The sequence below is a fragment of the Macaca mulatta genome, chromosome 16 (assembly GCF_049350105.2).
Source record: "Macaca mulatta isolate MMU2019108-1 chromosome 16, T2T-MMU8v2.0, whole genome shotgun sequence".
NCBI lineage: Eukaryota > Metazoa > Chordata > Mammalia > Primates > Cercopithecidae > Macaca > Macaca mulatta.
Genome location: NC_133421.1, coordinates 10709765 through 10733585, shown reverse-complemented (window position 1 = coordinate 10733585; position 23821 = coordinate 10709765). Strand labels below are relative to the sequence as shown.

The 23821-nt window shown below is 50.8% G+C and overlaps 2 protein-coding genes across 9 annotated transcripts in view; one reads left to right on the top strand and one right to left on the bottom strand.

Annotated features, from left to right (window-relative positions):
- Window positions 1-21171, top strand: part of STX8 (syntaxin 8) — a 380941-nt gene extending 359770 nt beyond the window's left edge. Inside the window, exons 10-12 of one of the 4 annotated variants that reach the window (XR_013405823.1) lie at window positions 5398-5560; window positions 12415-12585; window positions 13224-16529. The gene's annotated coding sequence lies outside the window, so the exon portion shown is untranslated. Of the gene's footprint in view, window positions 1-1709; window positions 1884-5397; window positions 6536-12414; window positions 12586-13223; window positions 16530-18987 lie in introns of those variants that run through there. The other 3 variants (XR_013405821.1, XR_013405820.1, XR_013405822.1) reach the window with 3 other exon arrangements.
- The window catches only part of NTN1 (netrin 1), a 245339-nt gene that overhangs the window by 18615 nt on the left and 202903 nt on the right, over window positions 1-23821 (bottom strand). For 4 of the 5 annotated variants that reach the window (XM_077970352.1, XM_077970355.1, XM_077970353.1 and 1 more), the window contains exon 6: window positions 891-965. The exons of the other annotated variant lie outside the window; for it this stretch is intronic. In XM_077970352.1, coding sequence (XP_077826478.1) covers window positions 891-965 — 75 coding nt within the window. The remainder of the gene's footprint in view (window positions 1-890; window positions 966-23821) is intronic. 5 annotated transcript variants of the gene reach the window in all.

Below are 23821 nucleotides of genomic sequence, written 5' to 3'. Positions count from 1 at the left end.
CATGCTAGAAAGAACCACGCCTGGATTCAGGAGCCCTGGGCCTCCTTCCTGGTCTATGGTGGCAGGGCCTCAGCCACCCACGTGCATGCCCTGGCTGTATGCAGGGGCCTTGCCAGTGGTCAGCTGGACAATACTTTTGGGGTTTCTGTTTGCATCCCCCATTCTGAAGAGCCCCCACCACCAGCCCCAGCTCTTTACACACACCTGCCTGCTGGCCTCTGCGGGGCCCTCCTCCTGCAGGCTCCCAGACCGTCTCCGCCCTCCACAACCACCGTGAGGGCAAGCGGACAGGACACACCCTTCCCGGGAAGGGAGCCTGAGGTCACAGGTGACAGCAATGTCTGCAGTCCCCCAGGACTGTCTGCCCCGTAGGTCCGGGCACTGGAACTTCCGGTGCATAGGAATGAGGGCTGAGCCGTTTACAGCGCCGACTTCCGGCCCCGCTACAGCCTGGCGGAACATTTGAAATGCACCGGGGAGCTCCCAGTCCCTGTCTGATCCCCAGAGAGCTTCCCTTTGAGCAACGTGGACTCGGTTCAAATCCCCGCAGTATCATGCAGACACAGAAGACCACAGAGGTACAGCCACTGATCTGTGGCCACACAGCCCATCAGGGGCAGAGTCAAGGCCAGAGGCCAGCCTGGGTGTCCCAGGCTCGGGGCGGTGAAGGGGAGAAACCAGGCCGCTGGGCTCCTCATGCCCCCTGTCTCTGAGGGCCAAGGAGGAAAAGATGAGAAATTCCCAGGCATGGGATCCGTCCGGCTAGTTCCCATCGGTCACAGGGTCTCCACGACCAACACCCACCGGGAGCCAGCTGCACCCCAGCCCCAGCGCCTCGCTGGTCACGTGGCCCCTTCCCATCCTCCCCACACAAGGGGACTCTCACTCACCATAGTCCTTCTTGCAGTACTTTTTCATGTTAATCTTCAGCTTCCCCTTGGAGGCCTTGCAGTAGGAATCGCAGTCTGCAGTGGGGTGGGGGGAGCACAGACAAAAACTAATTAGGCTGGCGATGAATAGGCTGGCGGGCAGAGTAGGAGGCCGCCTCCCTAAATAGCCAGAGGCCTGTGATACCCATGGGCCAGGCCAGGCGGGCAGGCGGCCATTCAGGGCAGGACTGGGCTTCTAAAGAGGCCTGAGGGACAAAGGGCCCCCATCTGACCCACCCACCCCCTCCCTGGCCTGACGAATGCTTTAGCCACCGCCTGCAGCCGCCCTGGCCTCCGTGAGAGTCTCGGGGGGCTCCTGCCACCCAGGGCTTCTGAGCGCCACACAGAATCTCCCTATTCTTAAGACGCAACTGGAGCCTGATTAAAGCCGATAGAGGCCTCATTGTCACCCCGCGCCCCGGGTCTGTGTCAGGCGCTGGCTTTCATGGCGCAGAGCCTCTGGCTGGGGTCAGGTCTCAACAAAAGAGGTCACGGGGGAAATTAGCAGCTCATGAAGCATTAGAAAACCCCTTTGGTGTCCACTCTACTGGAGTGTGCAAATAAAATGCCTGACGAAGACGAGTTCAGTTCTAATGGGCCCTACTGCTGAGAGGCAGGGCTGCTGGGCCTGCGTCCACTGGGTATCACTGGGCGATTCCAGGGCCCAGCCGAGAGCCAAGCAGGATGTGCGGGGCACCAGGGCCTGCCAGCCCTTGGGCCTGTGTCAACCCCCAAATGCAACTTCCTCACTTCAGCCCAACCATGGCCTTTCCCTGCCAGCCATCGCTGTTCTTTGAACAAGGAGACACAATTCCTTCGCTAAGTCTGTGTGTGACAGCTTCACGTGACAGCACAGCCCATCGCAGAGGCCCAGCAAATCTCCCCTGGTCTGCCCTGCCCCCAGCACTCAGCAGGCAGGATCTCCCTTCACTTCTCACAACCCTTCTTTGATGTGTAGGTATCATTCCCATTCTGCAGACGAGAAAACTGAGGCTCGAAGAGGGTAAGCCACCTGCCCAGTGCACGCCGGGTAGCTACTGTCAAGGCTGGCCTGAGATGCCGAGATCCCTGCACTCTTGGTTAGGCGATACTCTGACAGATATCCCCTCAGTGTGAGCGGAGGTGAGCTCAGAGCCAGGGATGAGGAATGCCCTGTATCTTAGCAATTCCCAGACTGCCGAGGGGAAGACCAGCCAGGCTGGCCATGGGGAAGGAGTGGGGAGCTGCAGGGGGCCCAGCCTGTTCTAGAAGCAGTGGTGGCATGGGTTGGTAAGAAGTCGGCTGCGTGTGTGTCCCGGTGAGGGATCAGGAAAAGAGGACCAGGCGGGGAAAGATTCAACATACACGTGCACACACGGGTGACTGCTCCAGGGGTAGGTGGCAGCCTCTGTCCCGCAGACGGAAAACCAAGGTCAAGGTAGGCGAGGAGTGATTTGTGTGGGAGCACAGGGGGAAGCACAAGCAGGAAAGCCGAGGCCTCCTGGTGCCGTCTGCACCCCAACCCAGGGCTTAGATCTACAGGGAGTGTTCAGGCAGCCCTCTCCAGAGCTGGCCTCTAGCGGCTGCTGCCTCCATCAAGGTCATGGGATACACTGACTGATGCCTCAATGAAGATCAATGCAGCTCCATCCCACTACCTTGGGGGCCATGGGTGTGGTAGCCTCCCACTGCTTCCTGTGCCAGCCTCTTGGGGCCCCCAGTTAGGAACCAGTCTGAGGAAATGGGAGAAAAACAGCCCTGCTTCCTGCTGCCTATGATCTGAGCCCTCGGAGCCCCTTCATGACACCCCGGCTCCACGACGCTGGTGGCCACAGTATCCATCCCTTCTGCCATCTGGATGGCTGCTTGGTTGCTGGAGTAGGGATTTCTTGAGGTGCAGGGACTGGGCTGTCCAGAGAGAGTGGCCCTCACTCTACTGTGGCCAAGCCTGAGAGGTTGGATGAAAGTGACGGCAGCCCAAACACGCAAGTCAACGGCGCCATCAGCACCACCAGCACCGTGGCCGCACTTCCCTGTGGTGAACAGCCGCTCTGGGCCGCCTCTTTGCCAGCTCAGGGACAGATGACGCTCACAATGAAGCCACTGCTGGGGCTGAACCCAGGTTGTGCGTAAGTCCTGGCGATTCTGCGTGAGCTGGCTGAAATCCCTTCCTGCTTTCTCCACTTAGGGAAACGCATTGGAATGCAAGCGGTGCCCAGTGACGTTCTCGCAGGGGCGGCCTTGAATCCATTCTCCTTGCCTTGTTATTTGATTGTATTATTATTATTATTATTATTTTACAAAAGCCATCATCCCACACCAGCGCTTTCATTTCCAGTCAGGAGGAAATCCCTTTCACCTGCCTCCTCGCCATGGGCCAAGGCGCACCCCTTCATCTCAGCCTCGTAGATAGCACAGGCTGGGGCAGAGAGGGGGCCTTTGAGCATGTCAGCTCTTCCGAGCCTCAGGGATGTTTTGAGGGAGGGACTGCAGTGCCTGGCTTAGAACTGAGAGCGCAGAAAGGTTCCAGAGCAGGCTGCCCAAGGTAAGCTCCGCCCCAGGGAGGCAGCAGGGAGGCAGATGACTCCTGGGACAGCCTGCCCCTGTCCCTTCGGCGTCACTGTCCCAGCCTAGAAACCTCTACAGCTCTTCTCTCCAGAAGCAAGTGTCTACCTGGGACAGAGACTGCCCTAGAATGTGTGGCATCCATCACTGCCTAATTAGATTGCACTCCCAGGCCCTGCTTGACAAATCACAGTCATCACCCATGAATATCCAGTGTGTACCTCACTAATGGCAGCGACTCCCACCATACTAATGAGGCGCTGGGCACTGTTCTCACGGTTGATGAACTCGTCTTGGCCCTTCAATCAGGCCCCATTTTCTAGATGAGAATCTAAGGCAGGAGATACTGGTGACTCACCAGCTCAAGGTCGTGTGCCCAGTGAGGCAGCCTGGCGGCCGAGCCCCTGCTCTTAACCTCCTGCTCCCAGTCCTGGCTATGCAGCGGCATCACGATGCCTGGGTCCCGCTCCCAGGACTTTCTGATTTCTTTGGTTAAGGGAGTGACCTGAGTGTCTGAATTTTTTTAATGTTCCCCAGATGGTTCTAAAGCACAGCCAGGGTTAGAACCACAGTCTGAACCAGTTGTGAGAGATGGGGACAGTCTCTGCATCCATGATTAGCACTGAGCACCCAGTGTGGCAGAGGAAAGATCCAGATAAGGTGGTTGCTGAGTCCAACTGGAGAGTGCTCAGAGAGAGAACCTCAGGCTGCTTGCCCTTACAGAAAATGACATCAGCCTCTGAGCATTTGGAGTTGCATTTGCTTTTTTTTTTTTTTTTTTTTTTTTGGTGTCTTTCCTGTCAGCTGGAAATTCTTGTCAGATCAGTGTGCTTGTTGCAAAATGTCCCTTACGCCCTTCGCCCTTCGGATTTGCTAGGAAAACAAAGACCAAGCTTGCTAGAATTGTATGTAAAATACAGGTAACTAGGCTTGGAAGGAGAGGCTGAAACATTCTCCCTTGGGTAAAGTAAATAACCTTCAGAACATGGACACTGTGACAGCTATTTGGCTGCTTGTGGACTCTTTGTTTAGGTTGTATTCCAGATAGCTGAGGTCACTGGACAATGGCCCCCGAACAAGGAAAACGTTACTGTACGTTCTCTCTTTATGGTACACACAAAGCTAGAGAGTGCTTCACGACGGACAAACCACAGCTTTAAAATGCAGCTTTGACTCCTTCTTCAAACTGGCATCTACTTGGCAGCCTCTCGTGTAGCTCCTCCTTGTTTTGTTCCAAAATAGCCATAAAGACAATGAGAAAACCTGAACATTCACACTAGTGCCAAAAAACGAAACTGATGATGACCCAACACTGGGATCTGGGAGCAATCTCTAGTAATTAAAGGCAGATGGTGGTGGAATAAGCAAAACCTGTTCAGGTTTTACCTCAGGACACAGCTCTTTGTCTGATGAGCAGAAAGGTCCTGAAAAAAGGGAGGAGGACAGACTGACAAGGACCAGAGAACAAATAAGCAGGAAGTGAGTGGGGGCAGTGGGGACGATCCCTCCTCCAGGGACGGGAAGTTTCAGAACTGGTAGGGACCAGAAGGACGGTAGTACAGCAAAGATCTCACCTTGTATTTCTTTCTTTCTTTTTTTTTTTTTTTTGAGATGGAGTCACGCCCTGTCTGTCATCCAGGCTGGAGTGCAATGGCATGATCTCGGCTCACTGCAACCTTCGCCTCCTGGACTCAAGCGATTCTCCTGCCCCAGCCTCCCAAGTAGCTAGTACTACAGGCACACACCAGCTCGTCCACCTAATTTTTTGTATCTTTAGTAGAGACAGGGTTTCACCAAGTTGGCCAGGCTGGTCTCGAACTCCTGACCTCATGATCTGCCCGCCTCGGCTTCCCAAAGTGCTGGGATTACAGGCGTGAACCACTGCGCCCAGCCTCACCTTGTATTTCTCTCTAAATCATTGCAGAGAATCAGAAAATCAGGCAATGCAGAGAAGGGAAGAGCACTACCTCCACAGAGCAGAAGGAAATCCAGGGAAAGGCTGGTAGGAACAAGGAGCTGAAGACGGAGCTCTGCACCTTCCTGGCCATCCTCCTTAAATCTGAGATGGGAATCCAGCCATTGCGCCAGTACGTGGATCTGCAATTTTTTTCTTCTTCAAAGGACCAAACAGTGAATACTTTAGGCATAGAGGACCATACAGTTGCTGTTGCAACTATTCATCTTTGTCATTTTATGTATGGCTTAAAAACAGCCATACACAATAGGTGTACATGCCAAATGGGCATGGCAGACTAAAAAGAGTAAAATGACACAGCCTCTATGAACTAGCACAAGAAAGGCAGTAAGGGAGATGAAGCTGAGCTGAAACAAAAAGGATGTGTGAAAGAAAAAGTTGGAAAAAGATGAAATCCCTGTAGCACAATTAAAATCCCCTTCAGAAGGGCTGGGTGTGGTCTCACACCTGTAATCCCAGCACTTGGGAGGCCGAGGCAGGAAGATCACTTGAGGCTAGGAGTTCAAGACCAGCCTGGGCAATGCGGCAAAATCCCATCTCTTAAAAAAATGAAATAAGACAGACAAAAAGACCATAGCCAGGTGTGATGGCCACTCGGGAGGTTGAGATGGGAGTATCGCTTGAGCCCAGGAGTTTGAGGTTATAGTGAGCTGTGACTGTACTTTAGCCTGAGTGACACAGCAAAACTCTGTCTCTAAAAATAAATAAGTAATCCACTTTGAAAGCAGCAAAGATTCATGATACTGTAGAAAACTGATCCAGAAACACGGAGAATAAATTGGAGAAACTCTTACAAAATTTAGAGGAAAAAGACAATGTACATATTTAGAAGGAAAGAGCTCACTGAAGTTTTGCAAAAATCAACGAAAGGGGACCAACATCCAGACACAGCTCTGCAAAACATATGAAATACCAGAATAAGAAAAGAATATATACAGATTAAAAAACAAGAACAACAAGCCAGTGAGATGATCATGGAGCAATGTCTATAAGGTCTTAAGGGGAAAAATTTGTGACTAAGAATTTTATACCCAGCTAGACTGTCTTATATGTATGTAGGCCACAATAAAGAAAAGACATTCTCAAATGCGCAAGGGCTCAGAAAATGTTCCAATTATGCATCCTTTTTGAAATAAATACTTGAGAATGTTTTCCAACCAACTATGAAATGAATCAAAAGTAAGAGTTTACAGGGGAAAGTGATGGCATAAACACAAGGTGATGTGATTGACATCTCTGTGCTTACTGGTGATGAAAACTGAAACCAGTCAACACAGAGATGCCAAATTTGATTCTAAAACATAACGCAAATATCAAAATAGTTTTTAACTGTTTGAAAGGGAACATCAGTGTCTCTCCTCCTCCGTCCCCGTGTGTGTGTGTGTGTGTGTGTGTGTATCTATCTAGTTATGTATATATAAAATATTTAAATTTAGTTTGAAACTTCAGATCATATTAAAAACTATGAAGTAGAATGAGGTGGGGAATAAAACCCTTTGTCTTAAGTATAGAGAATGTAAAAGATGCTATTTCATGTTCAATTCTGACAAGTAAGAGCCATTAGATCAACTAATGTTTCTGAAAAACCCAAAGATAATCACAGAACTCTGGCAAAAACAGAATAAAAATTATAGCTAATATGCCAAAAGATAAAACAGAAAAAATGAAAAATATAAAAAGCAATTATGATAAATTAAGAGCACAGAAGAGCAACCACTAAAGACAAAACAATGAAGGTAAATGGATCCAACTGCTCTACTGAAAAACTGAATTTAAAACAGAGTGCTATTTAGGGTAATATAACCAAATAAAATGATTTTTTTTTTTTTGAGATGGGAGTCTCGCTGTGTTGCCCAGGCTGGAGTGCAGTGGCATGATCTCAGCTCACTGTGGCCTCCACCTCCCAGATTCAAGCAATTCTCCTGCCTCAGCCTCCTGAGTAGCTGGGACTACAGGTGCCCGCCACCACACCTGGCTAATTTTTTGTATTTTTAGGAGAGACAGAGTTTCACCGTGTTAGCCAGGATGGTCTTGATCTCCTGACCTTGTGATTCACCTGCTTCAGCCTCCCAAAGTACTGGGATTACAGGTGTGAGCCACCGTGCCCGGCCTAAAGTGTTTGTTTGTTATGAGACGGAGTCTCACACTGTCACCCAGGTTGGAGTGCAGTGGCATGATCTCAGCTCACTGCAAACTCCACCTCCCAGGTTCACACCATTCTCCTGCTTCAGCCTCCTGAGTAGCTGGGACTATAGGCGCCTGCCACCACGCCCAGCTAATTTTTTGTATTTTTAGTAGAGACAGGGTTTCACCGTGTTAGCCAGGATGGTCTCGATCTCCTGACCTCATGATCTGCCTGCCTCGGCCTCCCAAAGTGCTGGGATTGCAGGCGTGAGCCACCGCACCTGGCCTAAAGTGTTTTCTTTTTTTTTTTTTTTTTTTTTTTTTTTTAAGAGCTCACAACTTAAGCAGTAGCAAAGGTGTATCAGCAAATGAAAACAAAAAAATGAACCAAGAGTGGAAATGTTAGTATCAGCAAAGTAGAATTCAGGGCAGGCATGCTTATAGTGGAAAAAAGAACATCACCTAGTAATTAAACAGGGATTTTTTGATGTAGAATAACATCTCATTGAAATATATTAAGCAAAAATCAATAGTAATACAAAATGAAACGGACAGAAATCCTTAGTGAAAGAATGCTAAATTAATCCCAAGAAGCCAAAACTATACAAGCCACATTTCCTGACCACAATGATATTATTTGTTATTAAAGAAGAAATAATGAAAATAAATGAAATGCATTCAATTCTAGGAGTTAGAAAATGAGCAAAACAAAACTCAAAGAAAGCAAAAGGAATGAATTAATAACAACAGAAGTAGAAATTAATATAGTGGAATACAGGAAAAAAATATATAAATACATCCAAGAACCGATTCTTTGAAAAGTCCAAATACAAGCTTAAAAAAAAAAAAAAAGATGAAACACTGTCATGTTTAACTGCAAATAAAATAAAAAGAAAACAGAACTTTAAGAAGTAACAAGAAATAAATTACAAGGCTAGTATATACAACTTCAGCCTAGAAATCTTGGAAATCTGAATGAAATGCAAAATGTTAGGAAAACATAAAGGACCAAGTTAAACTGAGTAAGAGACATGGAATCTGAATGGATAAATAGTCATAAGAGATGTCTGGATAGAGATGGTTTCAGAGGTAGGTCCGTGTAAACATTGAAAGGACACATCAATTTCACGCTATTTGATCTGTTCAGAAACACAGAAAAAGATGGAAAGCGATTAAGACGAAACAGATGACAGTGCTAAAAACTGACCATTTTGCAACTTAAGAAAAGCAGTTTTGTATGATTCAGCCTTAATATAAAAGCTGGCATAACCATATATACACACAGACTATATGGGCCAATTGATTAGCCTCATTTACCAGGAGACCCAATGTTTTATGCCCCCTAGTTTCCCATCCTACCCCCACCCAGCCACTGGGACCCCATCCACCCTGCCAGGACACACTCAGGAGTAACAAGTAAATAGTAGGCAGGATGCCCTGCTGCCCTGCTGTCTCAGTGGAGCCTCTGGAGCTAGGATTCAGGGCATAGGTAAATACTGGCAGCTCTGCAGGGGGTCCTGCACCAGGCCTGCTCTTCTAGCTCACTCTACTCCCCAAAAAGAGACAGAAGCTGCCAGGGCTGGACACAGGCACCGCCTGGCCCCCTACTCGGACGTGCTCTGTCCCAGGGAGAGCCACTGAGACCTGGAGGTCGCCATCTGCCTGGCTCGCAGCAGGCCCATCCTGGCTAGCTGGCATCCTGGCTCCTCCTGGGAGCAGGCTACCCTCCCTTTTATTCCTCCCACCTGCTCCCCTGACCCACCCCCAGCCAAGAGCCAAGAGGTGGCCTGCAGGCCCAATCCCACTGCACGAGACCAATCCTGCCTCTTCCTCCACCTTGGGTAGCTGGCCCCTCTGGTCTGCCTCCTGTGCCCCAGGTGCCAAAATCCTGCTGGGCCAGCCTGCTCGCCGGATCGAGGCTCATCTCTGAGCATATGGCAGGCAGAGACCGGCAGCCATGGTTGAAGCCAGGGGCACCGCATCTGGCACCTCCCCTTGGAGCAGGGCGGGGAGCTGGCAAAGGTCTCGCTCTCAGCAGCCCTGGCCCACTCGCTCGCAACACCTCTGCCGCTCTGCTTCTGGGCTGTCGGGCTTGGGAAGGTGGGGCAGGGGGTGTAATGAGCGAGGGACACCCAGCCAACATGGTCCGTCCTCCCAGGGCAGAGAAACCTGGAAGGGTTGGGTAAGTTGCAGACGCCAAGGGCTGGGCATAGGGGAGGAGCCTCTGGTTCTCCCTGGGCCAGGGTGAAAGAGTTTAAGGGGAGAAGAGCTGGGGCGAACAAGGGCGCCCAGCCAGCTCTGTCCATTTTGGCTGGGCCATTCTGCCCACCAGCAGGTGACAAAAGGTGAATGAGGCCAGTCTGCCCAGAAAGTATGTTTGGTGCTGCCTGACCTGGAACCAAAAAGCTGCACGGAACCCCCGCAGCCAGAGAGTCCAGGTTTCCATGTATTTGGTTTTCAAGGTGCTGCAGGTGTCCGTGGGTTTCATAAGGGGCCATCATGGGTGAGGCATGATGAGAATGGAGGACACTCTCTCCAGGAAGCTGGTTCTTACCTCTTGGTCCTAGGCTGCAGGTGACTTCGTGACTCACCCCACCCTGCCCCAGGTAAGAACACCTTCTTACCACCCTCACCAACAGCACCTCATCCAGGGGTAGAGCCACCTGTCAGGGAGATCTGGGGCCCACAGGCAGCTCTTAGCCCCCACCCATCACTCGAAGCCTGTACTAGTCTCACTGACCCAATCCATCACCCTCAAGCCATACTGGCCTCAAAAGCAAAATGCCCATTTGACTTTGGAACTCTGGGACTTAAAGGTTAAGGATGCCCCAAATGAAGCATCTTCTAGCAATGGGCTGGCCAAGAAGCTTAGCAACCTATGGAAGTAAGTGTCTAGAAGAAAGCCCAAAATGTTTGCAACACAGAAAGCCAAGGATTGGTGTCTTTCACATATAAAGAACTCTTCTGAATCAATAAGAAAAAGACAGCAACCCAAAATTCAAAGGAAAGGAACAGACCATTCACAAAGGAGGAAATAAAAAGGGAACGAGGACATGTGCCCATGTTCAATCTCAAATCATCCAAGAAACAAAACATAAACCAACAAGAATATAGCACTTCCGCCTAGCAAACTGGCAAAGGCAAGCATACACACACTCACACGATGTGACTGGGGCGCAGATTAAAATACGAACTTTCCCGAGCGTGGCTGGCATGGAGTGTCAAAACCCTGAGAACACACACACGCACACTCCAACGCAGCAACCCCACTTCTAGGAATTTATCATACATTCATTCAAACGTTTGATTAAGCACTTCCCACATGAAGCGTTCTGGGAGGCACTGGGTGTTCCCCGAGGCTAATGGAGCAGTGGGTGGCACCACAGCAGGAGGGGAAAGGCCAAAAGCACGAGTGTCATCACTCCCATTCCTGACAGTGACACTCAGGAAATGACAGTGAGCCGCGCACACTGGGAGAGGATGCGCAGGGGCAGGGGGCACAGGTGGAGACCTACTGAGACCCGTTCCAGGAGGTGACACTCAAATGACAAGGAATCAGCCCTGGGAAGTGCAAGGAGGGGCATCCCAGTGCTCAGCAGGTGCAAAGGCCCTGGGGCAGGAAAATGTGAGGAACCAAAAGGAGGGGAGACTGGAGCTGGCAAAAGCTGAGGGTTGCCCAGCCAGAGATGAGGCTTACAGTCTGCAGGGAGTCCCTAGGGCCTTTTCAACAATGGCAGGGGTTTGGATTTTGTTCTAGAATAGCATGTGCACAGAAATGTTGGGTGGTGGGCCTGGGGTTGATTTTTATACTCTCGCTTTATTGTCTTATCTATATTTTAAAATTTACTGCAATGAGGATACAATTCTTGTGTTAGAAACACTAAAAATAGTCTAAGGTGAGGCTCTTTTAATTATTTTTATTTTTTATTTTTTTTGAGACGGAATCTCACTCTGTAGCCCAGGCTGGAGTGCAGTGGCGTGATCTTGGCTCACTGCAACCTCCACCTCCCAGGTTCAAGCGATTCTCCCGCCTCAACCTCCCAAGTAGCTGGGATTACAGGCACCGCCATCATGCACAGCTAATTTTTGTATTTTTGTAGAGATGGGGTTTCACCCTGTTGGCCAAGTTGGTCTGGAACTCCTGACCTCAGGTGATCCGCTTGCCTCGGCCTCCCAAAGTGTTGGGATTACAGATGTGAGCAACCAGCCAAGGGGAGGCTCTTCTTAGTGAGGATGAGGACCATTTACTTACAAGGGGTGGGAATCCTATAGTAAATGACATTTGTATTCAACAAAGTGACATTTCTATTCCCAACCTATAGGGCTTCTGCTGCGGAGAAGTGCTACCCCCTCCCCAGGAGACAGCAGAAGTGTGTGTGTGTGTGTTTGTGTGGTTTCATCCTCTCCCTGAACGCCAACTGTGTGCATGGTAAGGTGGCTGGAAGTGAGGACAGTGCCCTAAGCAGGGTGGCTGGGGACAGCTCCCTGAGGGGTAGCCCATGAATGAGACCTAAACAGTGCAAAGGAGGCAGGGCAAGGAGGTCTGAGGGAAGAGGGTTCCAGGCAGGAAGAGCAGCCTGTGCAAAGGCCCTGAGGCAGGACCAAGCCCGGCATGGTCCAGGGACTGGAAGAAAGTTGGAGTTCCTTGCACGGACGGAAGGAGAGGGGCAGCTGCTGAGAGATGAGTCCAAGCTTGAGGGGCCATGTGAGCTGCATAGGGTTTGACTTCTTTTTTAAATGTCATGCAAAGCCACCTGAGGGGCCTGGCCCGGCCCAGGTCACCTAGGGCTACCAGGTTTCATCACATAGGGCAGAGGCTGGCTTTTGCTTTCTCCCTCTCAGGGACGGGTGCTCCGACTGCCCAGGCCCCACCTCATGCCCAAGGTTGCCAGAACGTGCTCTCCACTCTGTACTGTGGTCACGAAGAGCCAGGGTCAGGGCTCTCAGGAACCTAGACTGTCATTCTGCTGCCTGAGCCACATTCTGTCTCGGGGACTGCAAATACGTATTCAGGTGAGGAAGCATGGATGTGAGTTCTTTATACTGGTGAACTGAAACACTGGGGCCCCTTCCTGCACTAGGCTGGGGTCCTCAGGGCTCTGCTGGTCAGAGCGGGCCCTGGGGCCCTGGCCCCCATCAGGTGCTGCTCAGGGAAGCCCTGCCCTTTCTTTCTGCTGTCTCCCCAGTTGTGGCCACCTTCTTAGAGGGTTCCCTTTGGTGCACCCACAAGGGCAGAAGCAGGGCTTCTGGAGGGTGCACACAGCTGTGCAATGCACACCCAGGACCAAGGCCTTTCTTCCTGTATACTCTGTCCTAGAGAGTCACCCACTGGGATAGCCTCAAACACCAGGCCTGGATCTGACAGGTCCGCTCTGGCCCCCTGCAATATGGATTTTCCATTCTTCCTCAAGAGCAAACCCTAATGTCTCCAATCTAGAACACTCTTCTTCAAAGACTCCCTTGCAGCTCACCATGGCCATGAATCTACTTCTGGCCCCCAGGACGTAAGTGGAAACCTATTGAGCAGGGCTGCAGGGAAAGGGTTTGTATCATCCCATCTGTGATCTGGGGCCATTCACCGTTCCAAGTCTCAGCTTCTTCATCAGTAAAATGCAGTAGTGATGACGGTCATAACTGCTACCCATTCACAGGACTGAGGAGGAAATGACTATGGTGCCGTGAGATGGGGAAGGGGAGGTCAGAGATGGTCTCAGCTGTGTCCTGAAGGATGAGAAGGTGCTGCCAATGGCATGTGATGGGCTCCAGGTGGCCTCTGACTCTGCAGCTGAGAGTGGAGGGTGAATGATGGCAGGCCAGTGGAAAAGGCAGGGCCAGATCCCGGGGCCTCGTGAGGCCAGGAGGAGAGCTGAGATCCCAGACGCAGTGTCCTGGGCCCAGTCCTTAGCAGACACAGGCAAATGGGTTGGTGTGGTGGGATCTGAGTGATGCAGCCCTGTCTCCGGACAGGAGCAAGGTCCATTTACTGGCTGTGCCACAGGCCGAGAGCCCGCAGGGCTGGGGATCAAGAGTCCATCAGGCCCACGGGGGCATCTGCTCCTCCCCTGGAGTGCAAGGTGGTAGAATCCTATTATTTGCAGAATAATATCTGGAAAGAATAGGACCTAAGCCCTTGGGTATTAGGAGAAGCCGGAGGCCATGAATGCCTTTCCCCTTGGCAAATGTGCTTGGAATCGGTCCCTGTGCCATTTCCCCGTGCAGCCTTCCTCTCAGCCTCGGGCACAGGTGGGAAACCTCCGGGTTCTTAGTGCCCATCTCCTGGTCTGGGATTTTATGTCTGCCTCCTCCCCTGGCAAATCAGACCTTGGTGTCCCAGCACCTAGCACAGTGCGGGTCACCACTGACTGCGCAGCGAACCCCTGGCACATACACTCTAATGTATGTGGACATATAAGCTAGACAATTAGCCGACTGTGGTTGCCGCTGTGAGATATCAAGGCTGCCTGGACCAACACACCCACAAACGCAGGCTCCGTAAACAAAAGACATCAGTCAGCACCCTTTGCAATTATTCTGATGATACCCCTGAGACAGCCTGGGTAAAGGGCTTAGGCTTCATTTATTTATTTATTTAGAGACAGAGTCTCGCTTGTTGCCCAGGCTGGAGTGCAATGGCATGATCTCGGCTCACTGCAACCTCCGCCTTCCGGGTTCAAGCAATTCTTCTGCCTCAGCCTCCCGAGTAGCTGGGACTATAGGCACGCACCACAACGCCTGGCTAATTCTTGTATTTTTGGTAGAGATGGGGTTTCACCATATTGGCCAGGCTGGTCTCGAACTTCTGACCTCCTGATCCGCCTGCCTCGGCCTTCCAAAGTGTTGGGATTACAGGCATGAGCCACCGCGCCCAGCTGGCTTAGGCATCTTTTAAACCTGCCAAACTCTTTGACAACAAAGAGGGCACGAGTTGGGCTGGAGAGGGTTTGAGTGGCACCAGAAATCAGAAGGCCATGACACCTTTGACAGATGCTAATATTTGAAAAACCTAGAGCTCTGAATCAGAAGGCTTTTCTGCAGACCTCAGCCTGCTGTCTACGGGGTGTGGGGTATTAGTTGGACAAGAACATCTCTTCCTGGACCCCAGGATACAATCCACGGCTCTGGTGGCAATGGTCTCAGACTACTGATGGGCTTCAGGGCTGCAGGATGCTGGGAAGCGGGAAGGATCCAGCAGGACAGTGGGGGTGGCAGACAGGCAACCAAGGAACTCAAAATGCTGGCTCTGTGACTTACAAAGCTGTGTGCCCTTGGACACGTTGCTGCACTTCTCTGAACCTCTGATGCCTCATTTATTAAGTGGGGGTGAGAGTTTGTAACCATCTTTTAAAGTTCTAGCGAGATGAAGTCCGACATGATAGGCGCTCAAAAAGGTTGGCTCTCGTGATCTTTAGGAGCCACGGCAGAAAACCAATTTCATTGTATGACTGGCACATCCAATTATTTTCAACCCAAAGATATTTCTCACTCAAGTATGTCCTTGATTCACTGAATAATGGCTGACCTCTGGCTGTTTGGAAAAGCAACTCCATCTGCAACGGATGTGGTTCCTCCGCACCACTTGTCACCGTGTGCAGTGATACATTTCTCAGTTCGGTTTGTTTATTGTCTCTCTTCCTCCCTGAAGTCTTCACTGCTGTATCCCCAGGGCCCGGGACACAGAACAAGCCCTCAATAAATATTTGTTGAGCAAGTTCAGTAAAAACGGGCGCAGCTGCCACCACCGTGCGGCAGGCAAAGTGACCCTCAGCCGAGGCAAAGTGACCCTCAGCTGAGCAATTCCGGCACTCCCCTACTCCAAAGGTGGAAGTCACCAGGCTCTGCGAGGGAACCCGCTCAAAGGAGCGAGTCTCTGTAAACAGCAGAAAAGTAAAGGCTCCAGGCAGGATTCGCAAGGGCGGAAAAAGGCCATTTTGGAAAATGCTGCAAAACATAAAAAGCAAAGCTTGGAGAGTGTGGCTCCGTGCCTGGGGAGGAGAGCAGGAGCCGATAAATCTTCCCTCTCCGGGGAGGTTTGAAGGGCTTTCGTGTTTTGTTTGGACTTTAATAACACAGATCCTAAATCCACTGCCTTATGATGAAAATATATTTGCAGATTGAAAAATACGGGACCTTGGATTCCGAGGGAGGCTCTCACAGGAGGAGCCAGGAAGGTTCCGAGGCTGGGTGACCCCCCGAGGATGAAATCCCCTCCCAGTCTGCCTGGCTTGGAAGCCCATCCTGTGTCATTCCTGCCTAGTGCACCGGGACCCCCAAAGGGGAGGCAGGGGGAGGCACTCTGGGGTGGGCTTCTGGGAGGGGAACAAGCCTGTCTGGCTTTTTCTACCTGAGCCGCCCCAGCCCCCTCCCCCCAGGGCAGGGCAGTCTGCAGCCTGGCTCAGGGCTGGGGTGGCAGGGCTGGGAGAGGTCGGGGGCTGTACTGACCATGTGAGATGGGAACTCAACCCCTCTCCTCCACTTGGAACAAGAGGGTGCAAATGAGTCCCCAGCAGGCTCTTTCTTTTTGCTGAACAAGATGGATTGGAAAACAAATTGGCTCAAATAAAGCATGTAATTAGATTAAAGCCTCTTGCCCAGAGCCTTTGGGACTGCAGAAAGCCCTCCCGACTGGAGGCAGGAGACCTCAGCCGGCTGAACCAGCTCCTGGACATCCAGAATGTTCTCTTGACCCTCAGCTGCTCAGCCCCGGTCCTCCCCAGCCAGCGTCAACTCTGCTGAGGAAACTGATTCTACAGAGAAGTCACCCTGCTCTGCCACCAGTCCCAGACCTGGGGTTCACCCTGTTCCCAGCCTGCAGATGCTGCCTCAGCCTCAGAGGGTGGCTGTGCCTCATCCACGTGCCCCAGTTGGAGCTCAGCCCGTCTGCAGCAGGAGCAACCGGAATGGTGATGAGTCTACACCTGCAAAGCCCTCACCAAGGTGCTTTCCACCCAGTGTCCCGGGTAAGCTGCATAGCCACATAGGAAGAGGCAGTTCAGGTGGTATTAGGATGGCAATGGCCATTACACACAGGAGAAAACAGAGGCACAAGTGTTCAGCATCCAAAGTCACTGGCCGGTGGGGGCCCATTCCCTAACACCGGCTGCCTTCCACTCCAGCACAGGATAGAGGGGTCTCCTTCCAGACACAGAGCCATGGGCAACCTGTTCACTCGTGAGTACTGACCCTTAACCTCCCCCCATCGCAATGCAGGAGACGCCCCTTCTCTCTCTCGAGACAGGGTCTCGCTCTGTCACCCCAGTTAGAGTGCAGAGGTGCCATCACAGCTCACTGCAGTCTCGAAACCCTGGGCTCCAGTGATCCTCCTCAGCCTCCCACGTAGCTAGGACTACAGGTGCACACAACCAAACACAACTAATTTTTTATTTTTTTGTAGAGACGAGGTCTCCCTATGTCACCCAGGTTGGTCTCGAAGTCTTAGGCTCAAGTGATCCTCCTACTCTGGCCTCCCAAAGTGCTAGGATTACAGGCATGAGCCACTGCACCTGGCTGCCCCTTTACAAGGGACCACCCTTTCGGCTTCCCAGCCCTCAGGCAGAACCTCTGGGTAGCTTCCCCTACCCCCATCTATCCTTGCCACCATACCCTTCCCCAAATAGTGCCCTCATGTCCATGATGCTTCTTGCCCCTCCTCCCACCGGCCAAGCCTTTAGGAGATAAAGTGGTGTTCACAGCCTTCCAGGGGAAGTGGGCCACATTCAAGAAGTTGCCGCACTGAGAGAGCAAATTTCTCTTCCTGCACCTGTTTCTGAAGTTCCCCATCCAAACGGCAGATGAGTTCTGGCTCTTAATGGTAATGAAAGCCCAGGCAGGGAAGAGGAGAAAGAAAAAGAAGAAAATATGAAACTTGGAGTTCCTATTTTGAAAGGTCTGATAATGAGCAACATATCTCCAGGAAAAAAAAAAAAAAAGGGTCAACAGAGGAAGCACTGATTGACAGCAAGTGAACAGGCAGCACACAGACCGCCAGTTTCCCTACCCAACCTCATGGCAGGCATCACTAATCAACCACAGCACCCTAAGGGGGCCCAGAACTCAGGTATTCCTTACTGATGTCCTTCAACTTCTAAGCTCTGCACCCTACAGTGGCTATTTGGGAGGGTAGCTGTGTCTCTGCCTGGTATGTGAAGGGTAGGGAGTTGCTTAGTGGGGAAGCTGACGCATCCTTGCTATTCCTGATTCACTGTCATTTGCCACCGACTGACAGACTGGACACAGGCCACGGAACCCACCCCCTTGGAACTGAAAGGGTTGCTTGGCTCACGCCTGTAATCCCAGCACTTTGGGAGGCTGAGGCGGGCAGATCACTTGAGGCCAGGAGTTCAAGACCAGCCTGGCCAATGTGGCGAAACCCTGTCTCTACTAAAAATACAAACATTAGCCAGGCGTGGTGGTGGGCTCCTGTAGTCCCAGCTACTCAGAAGGCTGAGGCAGGAGAATCACTTGAACACGGGAGGTGGAGGTTGCAGTGAGCTGAGATGGCGCCACTGCACTCCAGCCTGGGCAACAGAGTGAGACTCTGTCGAGAGACAGAGACAGAGACAGAGAGAGAGAAAGAAAGGGTTACTAAGGGTGGTCTATGCTTGCCATTCCCATTCTCTCAGTCTCCCTGAATCTCCCTCATCACCGATCCTAGGACTGGACAGGACTGCCATCAGCTGAGCCTCACCTGACTTCTGTTCCCCACAGATGGCCTTACTTCCACTTTCTGGCACAGCCCAGCACAAGCCTTCCATCTGTTTCACCCTCAGAACAGCCTTCAAAACTATTGAAGAAGGAGCCCCTCCCCTTCCAAGGCATCCTGGTTCCTTAAAACTTAGAGGGCATGGTTTTTAGAAATCCCATTATGCTGGTTCCTCTTCCTAGCCTCTCTGGTCCTTGGTTCTTTTTCTTTTCTTCCTTTTTCTTTTTTCTTTTCTTTTTTCTTTTTGAGACAGAGTCTCACTCTGTTGTCCAGGCTGGAGTGCAGTGGCACCATCTCGGCTCACTGCAACCTCCGCCTCCCAGGTTCAAGTGATTCTCCTGCCTCATCCTCCCGAGTAGCTGGGATTACAGGTGTCCACCACCACGCCCGGCCAATTTTTTTTTTTTTTTTTTTGTATTTTTAGTAGAAATGGGATTTCACCATGTTGGCCAGGCTGGTCTCAAACTCCTGACCTGCAGTGATCTGCCCATCTCAGCCTCCCAAAGTGCTGGGATTACAGGCATGAGCCATCACACCCAGCTGGCCCTCAGTTCTTGATATGAGAATTGAAGAGACCAATGCCGTTTCCTCCCTACTTTACAGACATCTATGTTGAGTCTGAAAGTGCTTCAGATTCTTTGGAAGGTATGACAGAAACCTCGAAGTGTTGTAAACTGGAGCCACTTATCTGTTTATCTTCATTCTCTGGAATACAGGTGAGAACTAGGCAGTAAGAGGTTCAAACAGTCAAACTACTATCACAAAGGAATTGACACGTTGGCAGGAGGAGGGAACGACTGGCAAACAGGGCAAAGAAGAGGTGGAAAACTATGAAACCACGAAACGCAGATGTAGAGTAATGCAACATCATTTTGAACAGAGGCGAACAGTCCCAACACAGTTGAATAAGACTTGAAACTATAACTGTGAAGACAGCACGATTCCTTCTGCCACGGCTGAATCATCCTGTAAAGTCAAATTATGTTTGTTGTGCATTGCTTAATAAGGCAAAAAAGCTGGTGATACATTTGGAAAAGATTTCCACTCCAAATGTTTTTTACAGTTTTGTGGCATTTCAATGAATAATGTGTCTCAGGTTTCTGGGAACCCTATTTATGGGGAACCACTCAACCCACAACAATGTCACACCATGGTAGATACTGAAGTCCCCCACCCGCAAGACCAAACTCTGCTACCTCCTCACATGGAGAATAAAGGTATCGAGTTTGCTTTAGGAATGTAATGAATTCTCAATACACTCCAGGTACCCACAGACTCAAATGACCCTGTGTGGAAGGTGCTAGCAGAGACACAGCTACCCTTGCAAAGAGCCACTGTAGGGTGTGGAGCCTAGAGGCTGAAGGATGTCAAGAGGCCAGTGGATAGCCTGGACTTCATCCCTGCTCTGCCCAACTCAGCGGGACATATCTCAGGCTTTAACAAGATGCCAAGTTCATCTTTTACACCAATTTTTTTTTTTTTTTTTTGGAGACGGAGTCTCACTCTGTAGCCCAGGCTGGGGTGCATTGGCATGATTTCTGCTCACTGCAACCTCCGCCTCCCTGGTTCAAGCAATTCTCCCACCTCAGCCTCCCGAGTAGCTGGGACTACAGGTGTGTACCACCACGCCTAATTTTTTTTTTTTTTTGTATTTTTAGTAGAGACTGGGTTTCACCATATTGACCAGGCTGCTCTTGAACTCCTGACCTTGTGATCTACCCACCTTGGCCTCCCAAAGTGCTGGGATTACAGGTGTGAGCCACCGTGCCCGGCCCAGTCTTTTGTTTCTTAATCATCTTTTCTCTCTCCAAGAACTCCCCAGATATGGGATTTCTAACTGTTTGCTGCTCCATACTTCCTTCCCAGTTTTAGAGCGCATCCTCCGAGTCTGTTTCCCTGACTCCCTGTCATCCACAGACCAATGGATGAGAGAATCGCAGCCCAGGAGATCAGGCATGGCTGTGGATCCCACAGATCCCCAAGTACTGTATCTGATCTGCTGCTAGGAAGTTTACCTACAGGCCTCCCAGAGAGACTTCCAAAACAATGCTGGTGGACAAAGGACTAACTAGCTTTCTCCTACAAGGGAGGCCACATGTGTGAGAGGCACCATTGAGCTCTATTCCCAGAAGCCAACATGTACCAGCTCCCGTTAGAGCTGGGGAACAGTGGCCTGAGTCCCCTCGGGACAAGTTAACAGGGTTAATTCAGAACCCTCTGGTCTCATGTTCTTCTTCCCTTGGAAGTCAGGCCTTATGGTAGCCCTGAGGTCCAAATCACCCGCTCCATGCTCTTCCTCATGGGAACATGCTCACCAAAACCTTGAGCCACACAGTAAGTTCAGAACTCTTGCAGCAGAGATGAGCTCTGTAAACCCAGGAGGTGAACACAGAGGTTTCTGCCTGCTAAAATGAGCTACCTCCCTGGATGAGGGGTGTCTGATCGAGGGAGTTCCCATCTCTACGAGGGAAAGACATAGAGATCAAATCTGCATCCCAGCCAGAGAAACACCTGCCAGCAGCCTCCCACACCTTCTTCAAGATGCAAACTCTGCCTCATAAGATGAACTTCCTAGAGTTTTTTTGCTAGAGGAACTCAAATTTCCAGCTATGCCACCGGTCCTAAGTATCATCCTCTATTATCTGCCATCTGTGCCGTTACAAAAACAGCAGCCCATCCAGAGGGGCGACAAGACACCTGATTGGACTTGAGGCTTCATTCACTTGGGCCCCAAAGGACTTCGCAGTCTCTTAGTGACGCCTGCCACCGGCTCAGGCCCACGGAAGGTTATGTTGGTATCTGCTGACATGTGTGGATTTAGTTAACAATTAACAATCTGAATTAGAATATTCTATTTCTGTGTCTTTCTCACACAGTAAACCAGTCCCTTGAGGATAAAACTCCCTGTTCTACTCAGCTCTGTAACCCCAGCACCTAGCACAGGCTGTTGGTAAATGTGTGAGTGATGAATTAATGAAGAGAAAATGAATAAATGGACACATGCATACATCCTCTGATCAAAATTCCCAGGGAATTCTAGGAGTTGGCAGGGAGCAGGGAAAATACTAAAAGCCACTATCAAGCCTGGCTGAACAAGAAATCCCCCATTTTCAGCCTGTAGCCCAGATGAGGTCAAGGGAAGGATTTACAGAGCACAGGATCAGTATTTCATAAACCCTTCCAAATTGCAGAAAAGGCTGCACCTGCCTCCATCCGTCTGCGGCCGCTAATCCGCTGTAACAGCTCTGTGCCCTCCATTCTATCTCCCACTCGGCGGGCAGAGTTATCCTGTGTATTCGCCTTTAATAAGCTGAAGCCATTCGGGCGCTGCATTCACTGGTATCTGCTCCCACCAGGCCAGCCCCATGGGGTCTCCTTGTCAGCTCTCCCAGTGAACAGGGGATTTTGTGTTCAGCAGGGAAAACAAAGCTGTCCCAATAGGGAACCAGTTGGCTCTCTATAGGCTTCTCCAGCGAGAGCCAACAGTGGACACAGACTGGAACTGCTGTCAACACTAAAGGGTGATTCAGCTGAGCTGAGCGGGGCTCCCTGGGAAGGTCATGAAAGAAGGATGCTTGTAGTCCTGTAGCGTTCACCCGGCTGCTTGGCTAGCCAGTGCCAATGAGGTCATGCCTTGGAACCCGATGTTGCCTTTGCTTAGCTTGCCTACACCCCAAACCTAGGCAGCTGTCGGGCAAAATACACACCCCGGGGCTAAGACTGGGCTAAACTACTTCCTATAAACACACACAAAGCTCCTCAAAGCTCACCACCACTTCCTGATGCCAAAATGGCAACACCATGATGACAGGTGGCCGCAGATGTCCCTGAAGTCAGCAGAGTGATCAAAAAAGATCTACAGTGAAGACTGTATGTGGTTACCAAACACTACTCCATTCCCCGACTCCCAACCAGGCATAGAGACTACATTACCCAGCAACCCCCTTGCAGTTGGGGTGGTCATGTGACTTGAGTCTTGGCCAATGGGACACATGTACAAGTGATCCTCAACATCTTCAAGCCCAGCCCATAGGTTTCCCATGAGCTCCCAATGTTCTCTTTCCCTGACTGTGGCTGGATGCAGAGAAACCCACAATGACAGGCCCTAGAAGATGGCAGAGCCATGTGATAAAAGGGGCCTGAGCCCCTGAGACTCGGTGCTTGGAAGGGAGCCACCCATCCAGGGCTGTGATGGACTGTGGTATAAGAAAGAAATAGCAGGGCTGGGTGCAGTGGCTCATGCCTGTAATCCCGAGGTGGGAGGCAGATGTGGGTGGATCATTTGAGGTCAGGAGTTCAAGACCAGCCTGGCCAACATGTTGAAACCCTCTACTAAAAATACAAAAATTAGCTGGGCCTGGTGGTGCATGCCTGTAATCCCAGCTACTTGGGAGGCTAAGGCAGGAGAATTGCTTGAACCCAGGAGGCGGAAGTTGCAGTCAGCCGAGATTGTGCCACTGCACTCCAGCTTGGGCGACAAGAGCGAAACACCATCTCAAAAAGAAAGAAAGAAAAAAAAAAAAGAAAAGAAACAGATGGACTATACTATCTGAGCTGTTTGTTACAGCACATAACCTTTCCTGATGAATACAGGGTTGTGAGAAGTAGAGAAAGAGTCTGAATTAGGACAATAGTGGGTGCAGCTGTGGTGGTACGCCTGTTGTCCTGTCCCAAGGGACCCAGGTCACTGTTTCCCAGCCTCTAACAGGAGCTGTCACTTGTGGGTACCAGGAATGGAGCTCAATGGTGCCTCCCACACATATGGCCTCCCCTGTAGGTGAAAGCTAGTTAGTCCTTTGTCCGTCAGAACTGTTTTGGAAGTGTCTCTGGGAGGTCTACGTGTGACCTTCCCAGCAAAAGGTCAGATACAGTACTCAGGGATCTGTAGGATCCACAGCCAAGCCTGAACTCTTGTGCTGTGATTCTCTCGCTCCAGTTCCCCTTGGTCTCTGGTCTTCTAGAGAAGAGATGCGAGAGATATCAGTGAGACTGTCATTACTGAGACCAGCTGGACACAGGAGGGAGGACACGGGACCTCAGAGAATAACCACCAGGTTTTTCTACAGTGTAGGGCTCTTGGAGAGTGGACAAAACAGAAATCCACAGATGGTCCCCAGATTCCAGTAAAACTTCCTTTCCCACCAAATCACTTACCAAGTATAACAAAGGTGGCTAGTGCCCCGCCCAGAGCCCCTTAACTGGGCCTACGCACCCAGCTGCACGCAGCTCACACTTGCACCCTTCTCTGAATGTTTGCCCTTGACGGATGGACACTGCTTTCCCTGGAGAGATCTGGGAGGTTACATATGCCCTTCTCCAGGGCACAGTCCATAGCCAATGGCTGTCCGACTTGGGCAGGTATCACTACCCAGCCCTTTTGCCTGTAAGTATGACAACTTCTTAGATATGATTCCCGAGCTCCCATGGGATCAGGCTGAGGCTAGACTTCCACTGTAGCCTTGTTTTCCCAGTTTCTTCCCCTGCACTCTCCTGCTTCCCTCATGCCCTTACTGGTTTCTCCTGCAAGCACCCCCTCAATAAATCACCCAC